The sequence below is a fragment of the Heterodontus francisci genome, unplaced genomic scaffold (genome assembly GCF_036365525.1).
Source record: "Heterodontus francisci isolate sHetFra1 unplaced genomic scaffold, sHetFra1.hap1 HAP1_SCAFFOLD_43, whole genome shotgun sequence".
In the NCBI taxonomy this organism is placed as follows: Eukaryota; Metazoa; Chordata; class Chondrichthyes; order Heterodontiformes; family Heterodontidae; genus Heterodontus; species Heterodontus francisci.
The window spans coordinates 20,272,090-20,290,287 of NW_027141852.1; the positions used below are offsets into that span (position 1 = coordinate 20,272,090).

The 18,198-nt window shown below is 44.3% G+C and overlaps 1 protein-coding gene across 1 annotated transcript; it reads right to left on the minus strand.

Moving 5' to 3' along the window:
- Positions 1-5,203: 5,203 nt before the first annotated feature.
- LOC137365010 (histone H2A-like) lies at positions 5,204-16,275 on the minus strand (the record flags this gene model as incomplete). The annotated part of the gene is made up of 3 exons (XM_068027882.1): positions 5,204-5,375; positions 9,548-9,678; positions 15,916-16,275. Coding segments are annotated over 3 exons (663 nt in total), but the record flags the coding sequence as incomplete, so codon positions are not given.
- Positions 16,276-18,198: the final 1,923 nt, after the last annotated feature.

Consider the following 18,198-nt stretch of genomic DNA (forward strand, 5'->3'; position numbering starts at 1 on the left):
TTGGGGTAGCCGCAGCAAAGGCTCAATGAGGAAAGACCACTGTGTAAGGTCCCCCCACCAGGCTGAACTGAGGGGCTGGATCCATGGGAAACCCCTCGAACTGTATCGGGAAAATTTTCATTTGCTGTAAATGTAAAACTGTAATTGGCATGACAAATGTGAAATGGAAGGGTTGTGAAGCAACTCATGATTGTGTTGAAGGAAACTGATCTCCCTTGCAATGTTTGTATTTTTTGGTGCTGTTTGAAACTGTTTGGCAATGTAATTTTTACAGATTTTTATGAATAAAGTATATTTTGGAAATTGGTCAGTTTCACAAACCCTGTCAGTTTCAGTGCAGGAAACACCGTCTCGGGGGAAATAACACCACAAGTGGGTCTGGTTCCAGTGACCGATTTAACGGCTGCTGCAAAACTCCCGGATTCCCTCATTGCAGCGAAATCATTTTGAAATTCTTTGAAAACAATGAGTGATTCTGGAGGAGTGATGTGGCTTTTCACTGAGGGCATGTGTCGACTGGGGAAATAACTAAGTGTAGAGCCTCGGGCACTGTTTACACAGCCCGTTTAGAAAATCAAATCCACTGCACATCCTTGCTGCAAATGAAATGTCAAACTCGGGGATTCCAGTTTTATACCCGAACACAGCACAGATTTATTGCAGTCAGTTCTGAACAGCCTATCCCATCTCCCGTTTCCAGGTCACTGCTCTCTCTGTGAGGCGGTGGGTGGCTCTTCGAAGAGCCTTTGTTGTGTGTTTGTGGGAAAGGGGCTGGTTTCTCAGCCGCCGAATCCGCACAGAGTGCGGCCCTGCCGTTTCAGAGCGTACACCACATCCATGGCAGTGACCGTCTTGCGCTTGGCGTGCTCAGTGTAGGTGACCGCATCCCTGATCACATTCTCCAGGAAACCTTTCAACACCCCGCGAGTCTCCTCATAGATCAAACCCGAGATCCGCTTGACCCTGCCACGGCGAGCCAGGCGGAGGATTGCTGGTTTGGTGATGCCCTGGATATTATCACGAAGCACTGTGCGGTGCCGCTTTGCTCTGCCTTTGCCAGGTCCCTTGCATCCTTCACCTCTGCCAGACACTTTTTCCCAAAAGTATACTCCATTCATAAAAATCTGTTTAAAAAAAGCTTTACAAAACAGTCCAAAACAGCACCAAGTTGACATTCCAAAAGCGCAAAGGAAATCAGTTTTCTTCGATACAGGAGTGAGTTGCCTCACAACCCTTCCATTCCATTTTACATGCCATGTACATTTTACAGCAGATCCATGTTGGTGTAGACAGCCAGAGGGGTTTCCCATGGGTCCAGCCCTTTAGTTCACTCTGGTGGGAAGACCTTACACAGTGTTCTTTCCCCATTGAGCCTTTGCAGCGGCCATGATCCACAACATGACTGATTACTGCTCCAACTCCATATTTTGAAGCTAGCTTCAGTTCACCATTTGTGTGGTAATGAATGTGTAGTGTGTCACTGATAGAGCTTCTCTTACATGCATCATTAGCATCTTGTGTTTCAGACCATTTCCATTTCACATCTTTCTTCAACAACTTATGTAGTGGAGCTAACACCATTGCATGCTCAGGCAGAAATTGTGAGTAGTATTGGACCATGCCGAGAAAAGATCTAAGCTCAGACACATCTTTTTGTCTTTGGGGCTTTGACCATAGCCTCTATCTTCTCTTTCACTCGCTGGAGTTCTTTTCATTGATTTTCAGGCCAAGGTACACCACATGAAAAAACATGCTTCCAGTCTAAATTCAGCTTTCAAAGCCAGTCTTTCCCCATTATTATTGGTTCGTTGACATATCTCACTACCTTGTAGGGGAGAGGCTGGCATAGCAGTAATGTCACTGAACTGATAATCTCACGACTCAGACTAATGCCCATGGGGATATGGGTTTAAATCCCACCATGGCAGCTGGTGGAATTCAGATTCAATTCATTAATGAATAATATAAAATCTGAGTAGTGGTGCCATGCAACTATAATTGATTTTCATTAAAACCCATCTGGTTCACTCATACCCTTTACAGAAGGCAATCTGCTGTGCTTACCTGGTCTGGCCTGTATGTGATGCTGGCCCACAACAATGTGGTTTACTCTCACCTGTCCTCTGAAATGACCTAGCAAGCAATTCAGTTGTCAAGGGCAATTAGGAATGGGCAATAAATGCTGGCCTTGCCAGTGATGCCCGCCTCCCATGAAATAATGAATAAAAACAGGTATCTTGAGGGGCCTGCCCTTATGTTGCACATTACACTCCATTTGCCAACACATTGCTAACACCTCACCAGAGTAGGTTTTCAATTGAGCTGTGCTCTCAGTTTGACGGACATCACTGACTTTGCTCCCATACATTTCTCTACTCATGATGGAGCAATCCATGGTCGTAGCAATGTACTGTTTATTTACCAACAACATTATACAAAAGTCTCCATCATTTGAGTGATTGCTAGTGGCATAAATGCTGCACAGCCCTTGCTCCTCTTTGGTTAGGCACTCTGGATTCACTTCAAGATTGTGAACTCCACCCTTATAACATCACTGTTTTCCATTACCACTGGAATTAGTTCCCTTTCCTTCTTTGGCCTCTGCTTGACAATTAAAACATTTTGCATTTATGTACTGACATGATTGTGCTGTGTGGTTGCCGTTATGGTGATAACAACACTAAACTGCTATCATTGGCACTCTTCTGGCTATGTCTGTCCACTTTAGACTTGGCTGAAGCACTTTAACAGTGGACAGAAGCCTGTACTAGTTACCTGCATAGGATAAAATTCCCTAACATTCTTTGATGCCATCTTCATGGAAACAGCAATCTTACACACGATCTCAAATGTAAGATTTTGTGTGTTTAGTAACTTCGATTGGATTCTTCTGTTCACAAATCCACACACAAATATGTCTCAAAATGCATGGTCTAAGAATGTGCCAAAGTTGCAACGTAATAAAAATTCTTCAGTGCCACAATATACTCACCAACTGCTTCACTACTTTTCTGATTTCTGGTTCCAAATGTATAGCATTCTGCTATCTCTAGTGGCTTAGGATTGAAATGTTCCTCCAACTTGGTGATTTTGTTTTGACTGGCACATATTTTGCTTTGTTCAGAGCAGGAAGCTTTGTCAGCATGCCAGACACTTCCAGGCCAATTTCCAGAAGCAAAATTGTTTTCTTTTGCTCAGGAATTGCCTTATTCTGAGTCTTGACCGCCTCACCTACCAGTCCCAAAATATTCTTAACTCTAAGAACATGCCCATTCTTTCAATATAGGAACGGAATGTTGCTCAAACCCTCTCATTCGTTGCCAGCTTTCAGCTGTATCCCATGGGTACAGCCAAATTTCCTCAGTGAGCACTAAGACCCTGCGGTATCCTATTCAACTCAGGAGACAGTCTGAGGCTCAGGCTGCCCACAACCCAGCTAAATTCTCCACTATCCGAGCAACTAAGTCACCAGGCTGATCTTGTTTACTGCAGTCCCTGCTGCTGTTTTCTGCCTATATTTGCAGACTTTATCTTCCCCTAGTTGCCATTTTCTCTAATATTTTCAGGTGGGTCCAGCAGAGGAAATGGACACCAAATATGGCCAGTTCAAATAAGTGTTTATTCACGCCATTACATCATCACGTCATTACATTATTAGCATAATATACAAATACACTACATATGTGAATCACGTCCTGATCACTTTTACTAGATATGTGTCTGAATAAGTGGAAACCCCTCACAATCAACACTGTCACCTTTCAGTGTTTTGTGGAGAAATTTCACGGCGTGACTTATGTGATTCCCTCATTTAATGTGTTTGTACAAATTTCAGAAAAGTATGGAGATGCAAATAACTTACGAGAAATCGTCTAAACATATCTTCATGTCTGGCACTCACTCGCAAAGAACTGCAAACTCACAGACTCAGAAAGAACCCGGAGATGGAAATCAATGTTCAGCACAGCTAGAAAGATCTGCACTAATCTATAGCTCAAAAAACTCAAACACTTTATTTTGACCCTTTGATTTAGTTGGTCGAAGCACCTCTTTAATGAACAGATCAATCCTGGATTCAAATCCCCTTTAAGCCTGACTGTAACTTGGTTTTCCAACTACTTTATTGAGCAGCACAATAAGACAGGACAGTAACAAAAGCAAAATACTGCAGATGCTGGAAATCTGAAATGAAAACAGAAAGTGCTGGAAATACTCAGCGGGTCTGGTGGCATCTGTGGACAGAGAAGCAGAGTTAACCTTTCAGGACTCTGACATTTTATCAGAACTGCTGAAATGTTAACTCTGCTCCTCTCTGCACAGATGCTACCAGACCTGCTGAATATTTCCAGAATAAAAACAGAAAGTGCTGGAAATATTCAGCAGGTCTGGTAGCATCTGTGCAGAGAGGAGCAGAGTTAACATTTCAGCAGTTCTGATAAAATGTCACAGTCCTGAAAGGTTAACGCTGCTTCTCTGTCCACAGATGCCACCAGACCCGCTGAGTATTTCCAGCACTTTCTGTTTTTATTTAAAACAGGACTCTATCTGTCTTTGCTGAGCGAAGGATTTCGGAATGGATGTTTGACGATTGTCCCTTCTTGTACAGAAATTCACTGCAAATACTATAAAGGTACCTCAGTCAACCACACCTCCTTTGAGAGAAATTTGTTCATCATTGCATTTGATCTGGAAACCACTCTTGACATTAATCTCACTGAATCAGAGTGTGACGGATTGTATCTGTCAGTGTGTTCATGTCACTATGTGCTGCTTTCTACTGAGTCTGGGACACGATGCAAGGTGGAGGATTTGTCCGAGTTTTGGATTATATTGTCAGTTGAGAATGATAAAAACTGAAAGGAAGCAAATAAGAAATCCTTGTCCCCAGATTTGAGAATCTGTAGATCTGCTTTGGGAAAGTGAATCAGAGCAGAATGAAGGGTGAACTGTCTGATTGCCCAGAAGTGGTGAAAACACAGCTCAGTCAGCACGTTCTAATAAATAGGAGATACTGGAACGGCTGGCTGTACTTCATGTTGATAAGTCATGAGGACTGGATGAGTTGGAACCAAGACTGCTGAGAGCTGTAAGGGTGGAAATTGCCAGAATCTTCTGATTTTTATTTTTTGGATTGACAGCTGCCAGCCATTTGTTTGTCGCAGGACACAATAACGGACTAAAGTGAATCTGCACCGAGCAAATATTAACGTCCCACATCTGCAGGTTTCTTCCAAAACATCGGGAATTTCAGCCTCAATCCTCGGACCTTTGATGTCCTGTTCCACTGATATTTTGTCCCCTGATTAAAATTGATCCTGGGAAGTCTGTCCTCTGAGCGGCCTGGCACTCCGAGTTCCTCTGCAGATATCCGGTTGCTGTTGGTAGACCAAAAGAGTCCTATAACCCGAGAAGAAACCTCTCCCAGAGCCCTCCTAGTGTGTCTCCATTAGACCATGCAGCCACTACCTGTATAATGGATAGCAATGGTGAGGAGTATGAGTTATTTCAGTGCCTGCGTTTTGTGGAAATAGAGGATTAAAGATTTAAAATAATTAAAATCACTGAATAGATCCTCTGTGAGCAGGACTCAAACCAAACTGGGAATAATCCAGTGGATTTCAATGTTGAAATCTTTAACCACTGGACCATGGCAGCTGAAATCACACCCCTTTTATACAGACCGAGAATCATCCTACACTGATCCACTTCTGTTCATTTTTGTGTCTAGTTTTAGTTTAGAGATATAGCACTGAAACAGGCCCTTCGGCCCACCGAGTCTGTGCCGACCATCAACCAACCATTTATACTAATGCTACACGAATCCCACATTCCAATAACATCCCCACCGGTCCCTTTATATTTCCCTACCACCTACCTATACTAGGGGCAATTTATGACGGCCAATTAACCTATCAACCTGCAAGTCTTTGGCATGTGGGAGGAAACCGGAGCACCCGGAGGAAACCCACGCAGACACAGGGAGAACTTGCAAACTCCGCACAGACAGTACCCAGAATCGAACCCGGGTCGCTGGAGCTGTGAGGCTGCAGTGCTAACCACTGCGCAACTGTGCCTGGGACAAAAAAGTTCTGTGTAGCTGTCAATCAAAAAATGGTTGGAAGGAACTTCATTTATTCAAATACCAGCAGCCGCCAGTTGTCAATCAACTCAATCCCTTCAGCAATAGAGAGGGAGAAAGAGAGAGACTGTTAGAGAACTTCCTGCATTCAGTCCTGACCCTGTCACACTCAGCAGCGTCTCACCCAGACCCCACTCTCATCAACACTGAACATTGTTACTGAGACCCTTCAAATACTGTTTATAAAATGAATAAAGGTTCAAAGTTGATGACAGCTGGATTGAATGGAACCAAGTTTAATAAACTTTTCACTCTGACTTGATAACCACATTAGACAGTCCTTCAATTGGTAGCAAAGTTATCAGCTGTAAGAATGTTTTTACTGAGTTGAATAATTTCTGTGTGAGGAATGTTCCAGCATCATAAATGAATCCATTTGCAAATTGTTGATGGAAAGTGAGTGGTTTTATTGAAGAGGGTTTAAAGGAGGATGAGAGAATCGTGTGTGACAATGAAGTGGAATCAATGCAAGTAAAAACTGGAATGAAGGGGGTGGGGATCTCCTGGTCACATGGACTGATTGCAGAATTTTATAAAGATTTCTTTCATAGAGATTTTAACTCCATTTTATTTTTGTTATTTTTTTTCATGGGATGTAAGCATCGCTGGCAAGACCATCATTTATTGCCCATCCCTAATTGCCCTGGTTTTGGTGAGCTGCCTACTTGAACCACTGCAGTCCATATGTTATAGGTACACACACAGTGCTATTCGGGAGGGAGTTCCAGGATTTTGATATGCCCTAGGGAAGGGACGGCAAAATAGTTCCAAGTCAGGATGTGGATTGGAGGGGAGGTTGCTGATTGTAGTGTTCCCATGTGTCTGCTGCTCTTGTCCTTCTAAGGAATCAGGGGGATATCTCTCCGCTGGTTAGAGTCATACCTAGCAAAAAGGAAGATGGTTGTGGTTGTTGGAGGTCAATTATCTGAGCTCCAGGAGATCACTGCAGGAGTTCCTCAGGGTAGTGTCCTAGGCCCAACCATCTTCAGCTGCTTCATCAATAATCTTCTTCAATCATAAGGTCAGAAGTGGGGATTTTCGCTGATAATTGCACAGTGTTCAGCACCATTCGTGACTCCTCAGATACTGAAGCAGTCTGTGTAGAAATGCAACAAGTGCTCGACAGTATCCAGGACTTATCCAATGACCACCTTCAACAAGAGAGAATCTAAGCATCTCCCTTGACATTCAATGGCATTACCATTGCCGAATCCCCCACTATCAACATCCTAGGGGCTACCATTGACCAGAAATTGAACTGGAGTAGCCACAAAATACTGTGGCTACAAGAGCAGGTCACAGGCTAGTAATCCTGCAATGAGTAAGTCTCCTCCTGACTCCCCAAAGCCTGTCCACCATCTACAAGGCACAAGTCAGGAACGTGATGAAACACTCTCCACTTGTCTGGATGGATGCAGCTCCAAGAACACGCAAGAAGCTTGATACCATGCAGGACAAAGCAGCCCACTTGATTGGCACCCCATCCACAAACATTCACACCCTCCACCAGCGCGCACAGTGGCAGCAGTGTGCACCATCTACAAGATGCACTGCAGCAACACACCGAGGCTCCTTAGACAGCACTTTCCAAACCCACAACCGATACCAATTAGAAGTACAAGTGCAGCAAATGCATGGGAACACCACCACCAGCAAGTTCCCCTCCAAGTCACACACTATCCTGATGTGGAACTATATTGTCGTTCCTTCACTGTCACTGGGTCAAAGCCCTGGAACTCCCTTCCTAACGGCATTGTGTGTGTACCTACCTCACATGGACTGCAGCGGTTCAAGAAGGCAACTCACCACCACCTTCTCCAGGGCAATTAGGGATGGGCAATAAATGCTGGCCTAGCCAGCAACACCCACATCCCATGAATGATTTTTTAAAAATGGTGGTCGAGTTCACGTGTTTGGAAGGTGCTGTCTAGGATTGTAAACACTGCTGCCACTGTGCACCAGTGGTGGAAGGAGTGAATATTTAAGGTGGTGGACGGGGTGTTGATCAAGTGAGCTACTTTGTCCTGGATGGGGTCGAGCTTCCAGAGTGAAGTTAGAGCTGAACTCAGCTAGGCAAGTGGAGAGTATTCTATTACACACCTCACTTGTGCCATGTAGATGGTGGACAGGGTTTGGTGAATCAGGAGCTGTGTTACTCAGAGAATAACATAAAAGGTGTTGCCATGGTTACCCACATGGGTCCTAGTTATGCCTGTCTTTTTGTGGTGTATGTCAAACATTCCTTTTTCCTGTCCTACTCAGGGCCCCACCCCCCAGCTCTTTTTCCGGTAGAATGATGACTGTGTCAGTGTCATTTCCTGCTCCCGCCCGGAACTGGAAAACTTCATCAACTTTGTTTCCAATTTCTACCCTTCCCTCACCTTCACATGATCTATCTCCGACACTTCCCTTCCCTTTGTGACTTCTCTGTCTCCATCTCTGAATTTAAGGCTGTCCGCTAATATTCTTTCTAAGCCCACCGACTCCCACAGTTACCTTGACTACACTTTCTCACACCCTGCTTCCTGTAAGGACTCCATTCCATTCTCCCAGTTTCCCCATCTCTGACACATCATTTCTGATGATGCAACCTTCGACAACAGCAGTTCTGATATGTCTTCCTTTTTCCTCAACCGAGGATTCCCCCACACTGTGGTTGACAGGGCCCTCAACCGTGTCTGACCCATTTCCTGCACTTCTGCCCTCATCCCTTCCCCTCCCTCCCAGAACTGCAACCAAGTTCCACCCGACCTGCCTGCACATCCAAAGGATCATCCTCCACTATTTCTGCCACCTCCAGCATGATGCCATTATCAAACACATCTTCCCCTCCACTGCCCTGTCAGCATTCCCCTTCCCATGGCCTCTTCCCATATAATCGCAGGAGGCATAGATCCTGCCCTTTTACCTCCTCTCTCCTCACCATCCAAGGCCCCAAGCACTCCTTCCAGGTGAAGCAGCGATTTACTTGTACTTCTTTCAATTTAGTCTTCTGTATTCGCTGCTCACAATGCGGCACCTCTACATTGGGGAGACCAAACGTAGATTGGGTGACTGCTTTGCGGAACATCTCCGGACAATCTGTAAGCATGAACCCAAGCTTCAGGTTGCTTGCCACTTCACTTCACCACACTGTTCTCATACCCACATTTCTGTCCTCGGTCTGCTGCAGTGTTCCAGTGAAGCAAGCTCCAGGAACAGAACCTCATTTTCTGATTAGACACCCAAAAGCCTTCCGGACTGAACATTAAGTAAAATAATTTCAGAGCATGGCTGGATCTTTTTTATTATTTTATTTTATTTTGATTGATAATTTTTTGTTACCATGTTCCTGCCTGAATCTTGGTTTTTCAAGTTTGTGTTTTTGGAGAGAGCTGTTCATTATTCTGTCATTAACACTGTCTGTACACTAATGTTTTGCCCTTCACTGCACCATTACCACTCTCCCTTTGTCTTTGCTGCATGACCTGCTTGTCAGTTAATCTCTCCTGCCCTAACACTTTTTGTTGAATTCCAAGATATATTTTATTCATAAAAATCTGTAAAAAATACATTACAAAAATACAAACAATGCAAAGCAGATCAGTTTCCTTCAATACTGGAATGAATTGCCTCACTACCCTTCCATTTCATTTTACATTTTATAGCAAACAAAAATTTTCCGGATGCAGTTCAAGGGGTTTTCCATGGATCCAGCCCCTCCGTTCAGCTTGGTGGGGGGACCTTACACATTGGTCTTTCCCCATTGAGTCTTTGCTGCGGCTGCCCCAAGCTTTAGTGCGTTCCTCAGCACGTAGTCCTGGACCTTGGAATGTGCCAGTCTGCAACATTCGGTGGTGGACAACTCTTTGCGCTGGAAGACCAGCAAGTTTTGTGCAGACCAAAGGGCGTCTTTTACCAAATTGATAGTCTTCCAGCAGCAGCTGATGTTTATCTCGGTGCGCGTCTCTGGGAACAGCCCGTAGAGCACAGACTCTTGTGTTACAGAGCTGCTTGGGATGAATCTCAACAAAATCCACTGCATCTCTTTCCACACCTGCTTTGCAAAGACACATTCCAGGAGGAGGTGGGCAACCGTCTCCTGCCTGAACACACACCTTCCCTTTTGTTCTCTTCCCCACCTCCACCTACCCTCCCCACCCCTCCGCCATCCCCACTTCACTTACTTAAAACTTATTACATTGAGTGTGGAACAAATTCCATCAATCTTTTGTACTGTATGAGATTAAGTTTGTCACACTTTCTGGTACATTATATGACAGCAAATTTAATTCTAAATCTATCTCTGTTGTACTGTATCTGAGTGTGAGATTATTTGAGTGTCAGTCTATGGAACTAAATGTGATTGTGTGATTCATTCTGTCTGTCAATCATGAGTATTGTATGTGAATGTGTGGCAGCTTCTGTATCTATCTGCTACTGTGGGTGAATGTGGATATTATTCTGTATCTGTCAGTGTCTGGAACTAAATGTGAGTGTGAGATTCATTCTGTATGCACCAGTCTTACAGTCAGAATGTGATTGTTTGATTCATTCTCTATGTGTCAGTCTAAGGTATTATGTATGTGTGTGGTTTTAATTAAGTGTCTGTCACTTTATGTGAGCTTGGGTCTCATTGTATATTTGTCAGTCTCTGGTTCTTTCTGTGAGAGTGAGATTAATTCTCTATCTGCTGGTCTCTGAAATTAATTGATTTTGTGACTCACTATGTGTCTGTCAGTCTCTGCTAGTGTATGTGAGTGATATCTGTTATGCATATATTATTTTCTGGTACTGGAAGTGAATGTTGGATTTATTCTTTAGCTGTTAGTCTCTGGTACAACGTATGAGTGTGGGTCCCATTCAGTATTAGTCAATTTCTGGTACAGTCTGCATGTGCACATCCAGAGCTCATTCTGCATTTGGCAGTCTCTGGTACTTAATGTGTGTTACAATTCATTTTTTATGTGTCTGTTTCTGGGACAGTCAGTTAAAGTGGAATTAATTTTGTATCTCTCAGCTACTGGTATTGTCTGCAAGTGTGGTACATTCTGTATCTATGAGACTCTGGTGCAGGATTCCTCTGTACCGGTACTTAATATGTATTTCAGGGATGGTATTGAGAACTATTTGTTTAACGCCATAATGTATCACAATTTGCCTCATTTTAACTTTGTGTTTTATTGAGTTGTGGTATGAGAGTTTTAGGAACATAGGAGCAGGACACCCAGCATGCTCTGCCATTCAATAGGATCAGGACTGATCATCCACTTCAATGCCTTTTTTCCCACACTATCCTCATATCCCCTTATGTCATTTGTATTTACAAATCTGTCAATCTCTGCTTTAAACATACTCAATGACTGAGCTTCCACAGTTCTCTGGGGTAAAGAATTCCTAATGTTTAACAACCCTCTGAGTAAAGAAATTTCTCCTCATCTCTGTTTGTTTTGGACGGGTATTTAGTCTGTAACTCTGAACACATTTGTGAATGATGACATATATTTCAAACTCACAAATGGTGTGCTCAGTATAATTAGAATCATTGAATTGATACTCTATCTTTCATTACAGCTCTGACAGAGATTATTGGATTGGTATGTAATGTGTAGTGCAGTCTGCACTAATTGGCATAATACTGTAACTTTCCTTTTGATACTGTATGAGATGTTTGTACTACATTGTAATCTGTCTCTCAGTCTGCACTCTGGTCTACATTCTTAGGATTCATTCTGTACCTTTCCATCAGCTGCTCTACCTCATATTTAATTTGTAGCTTAGGCTGCACTTTTGTGAGATTGATCCGGTGCCTTTCAATCTGATAGTGTGTGTGATTTTGAACTGAGATCAATGGACCTACCTTTCAGCAGTACTGAGTTGGGCTGAATTGGAAACAACTTCTGCCTCTCCGGCATTGTTTGATTGTCTGCTGGGAGAGTGGAGTGTGGTGGTGCGTGGGGGGAGGGTTGCGTGGGGAGGGGGGAGCGTAATGCAGTATCTTACACATTCAATGTCTCTTGATCATCTCCATTGACAACCCCATCTGGCTAATTGAATCAGGGAGCACTCCCACTGTCTTGTTTAGTCTTTTAGAATGCAAATGTGCAGCCATATTTTCAGCCATTGTTGTGTTCTTTTTAAACAAGGTATTTGAAGTCCATAACAGTTCATACGACAAAATTAATATGCCTCGTTTTTGACAGGTGTGGTTTTCGGCATAACATGAATGTAATATTTCAATTAATAATCATTATGACCAACCACAAAGGATGATCAGTAATACAAAGAGTGTCAGTGTCTGATTCCACTGCAGCACTCAGCTTCTGCTGATCAGGTTTTCTTTGGTAGTTTTACAACAAGTTAGTGACATCCAGGAACAACCCAACATCTGCACTGCTCCATGAATGGGAATACCTGCTGGAGCAGGGATGTATGCATAAGTCAGGATTTTATTTCCACCTGGCAATATTATGTAAGAACATCATAACTAGGAGCAGGATTAGGCCATTCCACCAATTGAGCCTGCTCCACCATTCAATAAAATCATGGCAGATCTAATCATGGCCTCAACTTCACTATCCTGCCTGCCCCTATAACCCTTCATTCCCTTGTAGATCAAAAGTCAGTCTAACTCAGCCTTAAATATATTCAATGACCAGTCTCCACCATCCTCTTGGGTAGAGAATTCCAAAGAATAGCAGCCCTTTGAGAGAAGATATTCCTCCTCAACTACATCGAAAATGAGACCCCTTATTTTGAAACTGTTCCCCCGAGTTCTTGATTCCCTCATGAGGGGAAACATCATCTCAGTAAATACCCTGTCAAGCCCCCTCAGAATCTTATGCATTTCAATAAGATTGACTCTCATTCTTCTAAACTCCAATGAGTGCACCACAACCAGGTCAACCTTTCCACATAACACAACACCTTCATCCCAGAAATCAACCTAGTGGTTCTTGCCTGAACGACCTCCAATGCAAATATATCTCTCCATAAATAAGGAGACCAAAACTGCATGCAACACTCAAGGTGTGGTCGAACCAACAACTTGCACATTTCTACCACATCCCCCTTGGAATAAAGGCCAACATTCCATTTGCCTTCCTAATTACTTGCTGTACTTTCATGCTAACATTTTGTGATTCATATACAAGGACCCCCTGATTCTCTGCACCACAGCATTCTGCAGTCTCTCTCTATTTAAATAATATTCTGCTTTTCTTCACATCATACCAAAGTGGATAACCTCACATTTTCCCACATTATACTTCATTGCCAAATTTTTGTCCACACACTTAACCTGCCTTTATCCCTTTGCAGACTCTTTGTGGCCTCCTCACAACTTTGCCACCTATATTTGTATCACCAGCAAATTTGGTTACAATACACTCGATCCCTTCATCTAAGCCAGTAATTATAGATTGTAAGTGGTTGAGACCCCAACACCGATCCCTGTGGCACACCATTAGTTAGTTTGCCAAACTGAAAAATGACCCATTGAACCCAATTCCCTGTTTCTTGTTAGTTAGCCAATCCTCTATCCATGCTAATATATTACACCTGAACACCATGAGCTCTTATCTTGTGTCTTTTACATGGCACTTTATCGAACACCTTTTAAACTCCAAATAAACAACATCTACTGATATAAAAACAGGAAATGCTGGAAATACTCAGCAGGTCTGGCAGCATCTGTGGAGAGAGAAGCAGAGTTAACGTTTCGGGTCAGTGACACGTCTTTGGAACTGTGAAATATTAGAAATGTCAAAGGTTCTAAGCAAGTAAAGCGGGGGTGGGGCAAGAGATAAGAAAGGAGAAGGTGTAGATAGGACAAGGTCACAGAGAATAACTGACCAGAAGGTCATGGAGCAAAGGCAAACAATATGTTAATGATGTGTTGAAAGCCAAAGCATTATTACAGATAGGGTGTTAACGGACTGAAAATTGAATAGCAGCAAGTACAGACATAAAAAAAAAACAGTGGGTAAGCCAATTGAACAGACTAAGATGAAATAAAATAAACATACAAAAAAATGTAAAAAGAAAAAATAACTAAAAATGAAAGTAAAATGGGGGGCTGTCATGCAATGAAATTATTGAACTCAATGTTCAGTCCGGCAGGCTGTAGTGTGCCTAATTGGTAAATGAGATGCTGTTCCTCGAGCTTTCGTTGATGTTCACCGGAACACTGCAGCAAGCCCATGATAGAGATGTGAGCATGAGAGCAAGGGGGAGTGTTGAAATGGCAAGCGACCGGAAGCTCAGGGTCCTGCTTGCGGACTGAGCGGAGGTGTTTCGCAAAGCGGTCATCCAGTCTGCGTTTGGTCTCCCCAATGTAGAGGAGACCACATTGTGAGCAGCAAATACAGTATACTACGTTGAAAGAAGTACAAATAAGTTGCTGCTTAACCTGAAAGGAGTGTTTGGGGCCTGGGATAGTGAGGAGAGAGGAGGTAAATGGGCAGGTATTACACCTCCTGCGATTGCAGAGGAAGGTGCCATGGGAAGGGGACGAGGTGGTGGGGGTAATGGAGGAGTGGACCAGGGTGTGGCGGAGGGAAAGATCCCTTCAGAATGCTGACAGGGGAAGGGAGGGGAAGATGCGTTCGGTAGTGGCATCATGCTGGAGGTGGCGGAAATGGCGGAGGATGATCCTTTGGATATGGAGGCTGATGGGGTGGAAAGTGAGGACAAGGGGAACCCTGTCACGGTTCTGGGAGGAAGGGGAAGGGGTGAGGATAGAGGTGCGGGAAATGGGCCCGACACGGTTGAGGGCCCTGTCAACCACGGTGGGGGGAATCCTCTGTTGAGGAAAAAGGAAGACATATCAGAAGTGCTGTCATGGAAGGTAGCATCATCAGAGCAGATCACTACATCTACTGGTTCCCCTTCATATACCCTGCTTGTTACATCCTCAAAAATAATTTTGTCAAATATGATTTCTTTTTCATAAATCCATGTTGACTCTGCATGATTGTACATTAATTTTCTGAATGTTCTGCTACCACTTACTTAATCATGGATTTCAGCATTTTCCCAATGACAGACATTAGGCTAGCAGGCCTATCATTACCTGCTTTTTGAATAGGGGTTTCACATTTGCGGTTTTAATATCCACTGGGACTGTTCCAGAATCTCGGGAATTTAAGATTACAACCAATGCATCCACTGTAGCCATTTCTTTTAAACTCTAGGATGCAGGCCATCAGGTCCAGGGGATCTGTCAGTCTTCAGTCCCATTAGTTTTCCAACTACATTTTTTCTAGCGATAGGGATTGTTTCAAGTTCCTTCTCTTACTCTGCACTCACTCTGTTCCATGAGCAGATTCTCAGTGAGAAGCGGCGCGCAGATCACCGGAGGAAAAAAAGAACAGAATTCAAACTGTCTAAATGAAAAACAGACCAGAATTGACCCAGATACTGTCATTATTAAATTAATTAATCAGCGCCAAACCACTTATCATTAATGCACCAGGAGGGTCTCCGAATTTATGAAATTGAAGGTGGCAGCATTTATTAAATTGTTGATGGACACCCTGTAGTTCAGTTCTTCATTTAACTGGGGGTGGGTGGGTACAGGGGGATGTGTGAGGAGAGAAACAGAGCGCAATCCAGAGAGGGAACGGAAAACACACCTGGACAGATGTGAAACAGGTCAATCCACTGTTACAATAACTCCATCACTGACTCCCTCCTGACAGTAACCAGCCCTTTCACAGAGACTGTCGGTGGCTCTGAAAAGAGCCTTTGGGTTATTGGATGACATTTTGGCCGCTTTACTTTTTCTGGGAGCTCTGAGCGCTGGTTTTCTTGGGCAGCAGCACGGCCTGGATATTAGGCAGCACCCCGCCCTGAGCGATGGTCACTCCTCCCAGAAGCTTGTTGAGCTCCTCGTCATTGCGGACCGCCAGCTGCAGGTGTCTGGGGATGATGCGGCTCTGCTTGTTGTCCCGGGCCGCATGACCGGCCAGCTCGCCGATTTCAGCGGTCAGATACTCGAGCACAGCAGCCAGATAGACCGGGGCTCCGGCACCCACACGCTCAGCATAGTTACCCTTTCTCAGGAGCCTGTGAACACGACCCACCGGGAACTGCATTCCAGCCTGGGAGGAGCGAGACTTGGCCTTGGCCCGAGCTTTCCCGCTGGTCTTTCCTCTTCCAGACTTTTTTTTTTATTTCCAAAATATACTTTATTCATCAAAATCTGGAAAAAAAAATACATTACCGTACAGTTTCAAACAGCATCAAGTCAAAAAATTACAAACAGTGCAAAGGAGGTCAGTTTCCTTCAATAAAGGAGTGAGTTGCCTCACAACCATTTCATTTGTCATGCCAGATACATTTTTACATTTTATAGCACACAAATATTTTCCAGATAAAGTTCGAGGGGTTTTCCATGGATCCAGCCCCTCCATTCAGCTTGATGAGGGGAACTTACACAGTGGTCTTTCCCCATTGAGCCTTTGCTGCGGCTGCCCCAAGCTTTAGTGCGTCCCTCAGCACATAGTCCTGGACCATGGAATGTGCCAGTCTGCAACATTCGGTCATGGACAACACTTTGTGCTGGAAGACCAGCAAGTTTCGGGCAGACCAAAGGGCGTCTTTCACCGAATTGATAGTCCTCCAGCAGTAGTTGATGTTTATCTCGGTGTGCGTCCCTGGGAACAGCCCATAGAGCACAGATTCCTGTGTTGCAGAGCTGCTTGGGATGAACCTCGACAAAAACCACTGCATCTCTCTCCACACCTGCTTTGCAAAGACACATTCCAGAAGGAGGTGGGCAACCGTCTCTTTCTCACCACAGCCACCTCGAGGGCATTGTGCGGAGGGGGTGAGACTTCAGGCGTGCAGGAAGGATCTGACAGGGAGGGCTCTTCTCACCACTAGCCAAGCTACATCTTGGTGCTTGTTTGAAAGTTCTGGTGATGAGGCATTCTGCCAAATGATTTTGGCGGTCTGCTCGGGGAACCATCCGACCGGATCCACCATCTACGTTTCCCGTCGGGCCTTGAGGACATTCCATGCAGACCACTGCCTGATGGATTGGTGGTCAAAGGTGTTTTCCGCAGAAACCTTCCCACGCAGGATAGGTGGTACGGCACGGTCCAACTGGATGGAGCGTTCCGCGGCAATGTGACCAGGTCCATCCTTCTCAACATCGGGTACAGATAGAACCTCAGCACGTAATGACACTTGGTGTTTGCGTACTGAGCAGAAGACGGCAACGTCATCCATGTATGAGAAAAGCTCGAGTAGACTATGCTAGAATTCCCCAGAATGTAGAAGAATGACAAGTAATCGTACTGACAAATAAAAATCTTAAGTGGTTTGACACAATAGATACTGGGAGGCTGTTTCCTCTGGCTGGCAAACCCAGAACAAAGGCTCATCGTCTCAGTGTGAAGGGCTCAGTCATTCAGGACTGAGAAGAGATTTTTTTTTCACTCTAATGGTTGTTAATCTTTGGAATTCTCTTCCCCAGAGAGCTGTGGATGCTCAATCATTGCGTATATTCAAGAGAGAGATTAATAGGTTGTGGACACTTCGGTGATCAAGGGATCAGCCCTAATCTTATCGAATGGCAGAGCTATTTCGAAGGGCCGAGTGGCCTAATCCTCCTTCTTATGCAAAGTTCCATTCTGTAAGAAATGGGACCTTTAATAACTGGTTCTTCTCATAATAATGTCGAATGCTTATAGCAATATATTATAGCGGCACAGTGGCGCAGTGGTTAGCACTGCAGCCTCACAGCTGCAGCGACCCCGGTTCGATTCTGGGTACTGCCTGTACGGAGTTTGCAAGTTCTCCCTGCGACCATGTGGATTTTCGCTGGGTGCTCCGGTTTCCACCCACAGCCAAAGACTTTCAGGTTGATAGGTAAATTGGCCATTATAAATTGCCCCCAGTATAGGTGTGGGGATGTGGTAGGAATATAGGATTAGTATAAATGGGTAGTTGATGGTCAGCACAGACTCAGTGGGCCGAAGGGCCTGCTTCAGTGCTGTATCTCTAAATAAATAAAAGTAGCAGACAGAGCATGAGGCCACCCATAGAAAAGCAGTTCTTAGCAGCGAGGGTCA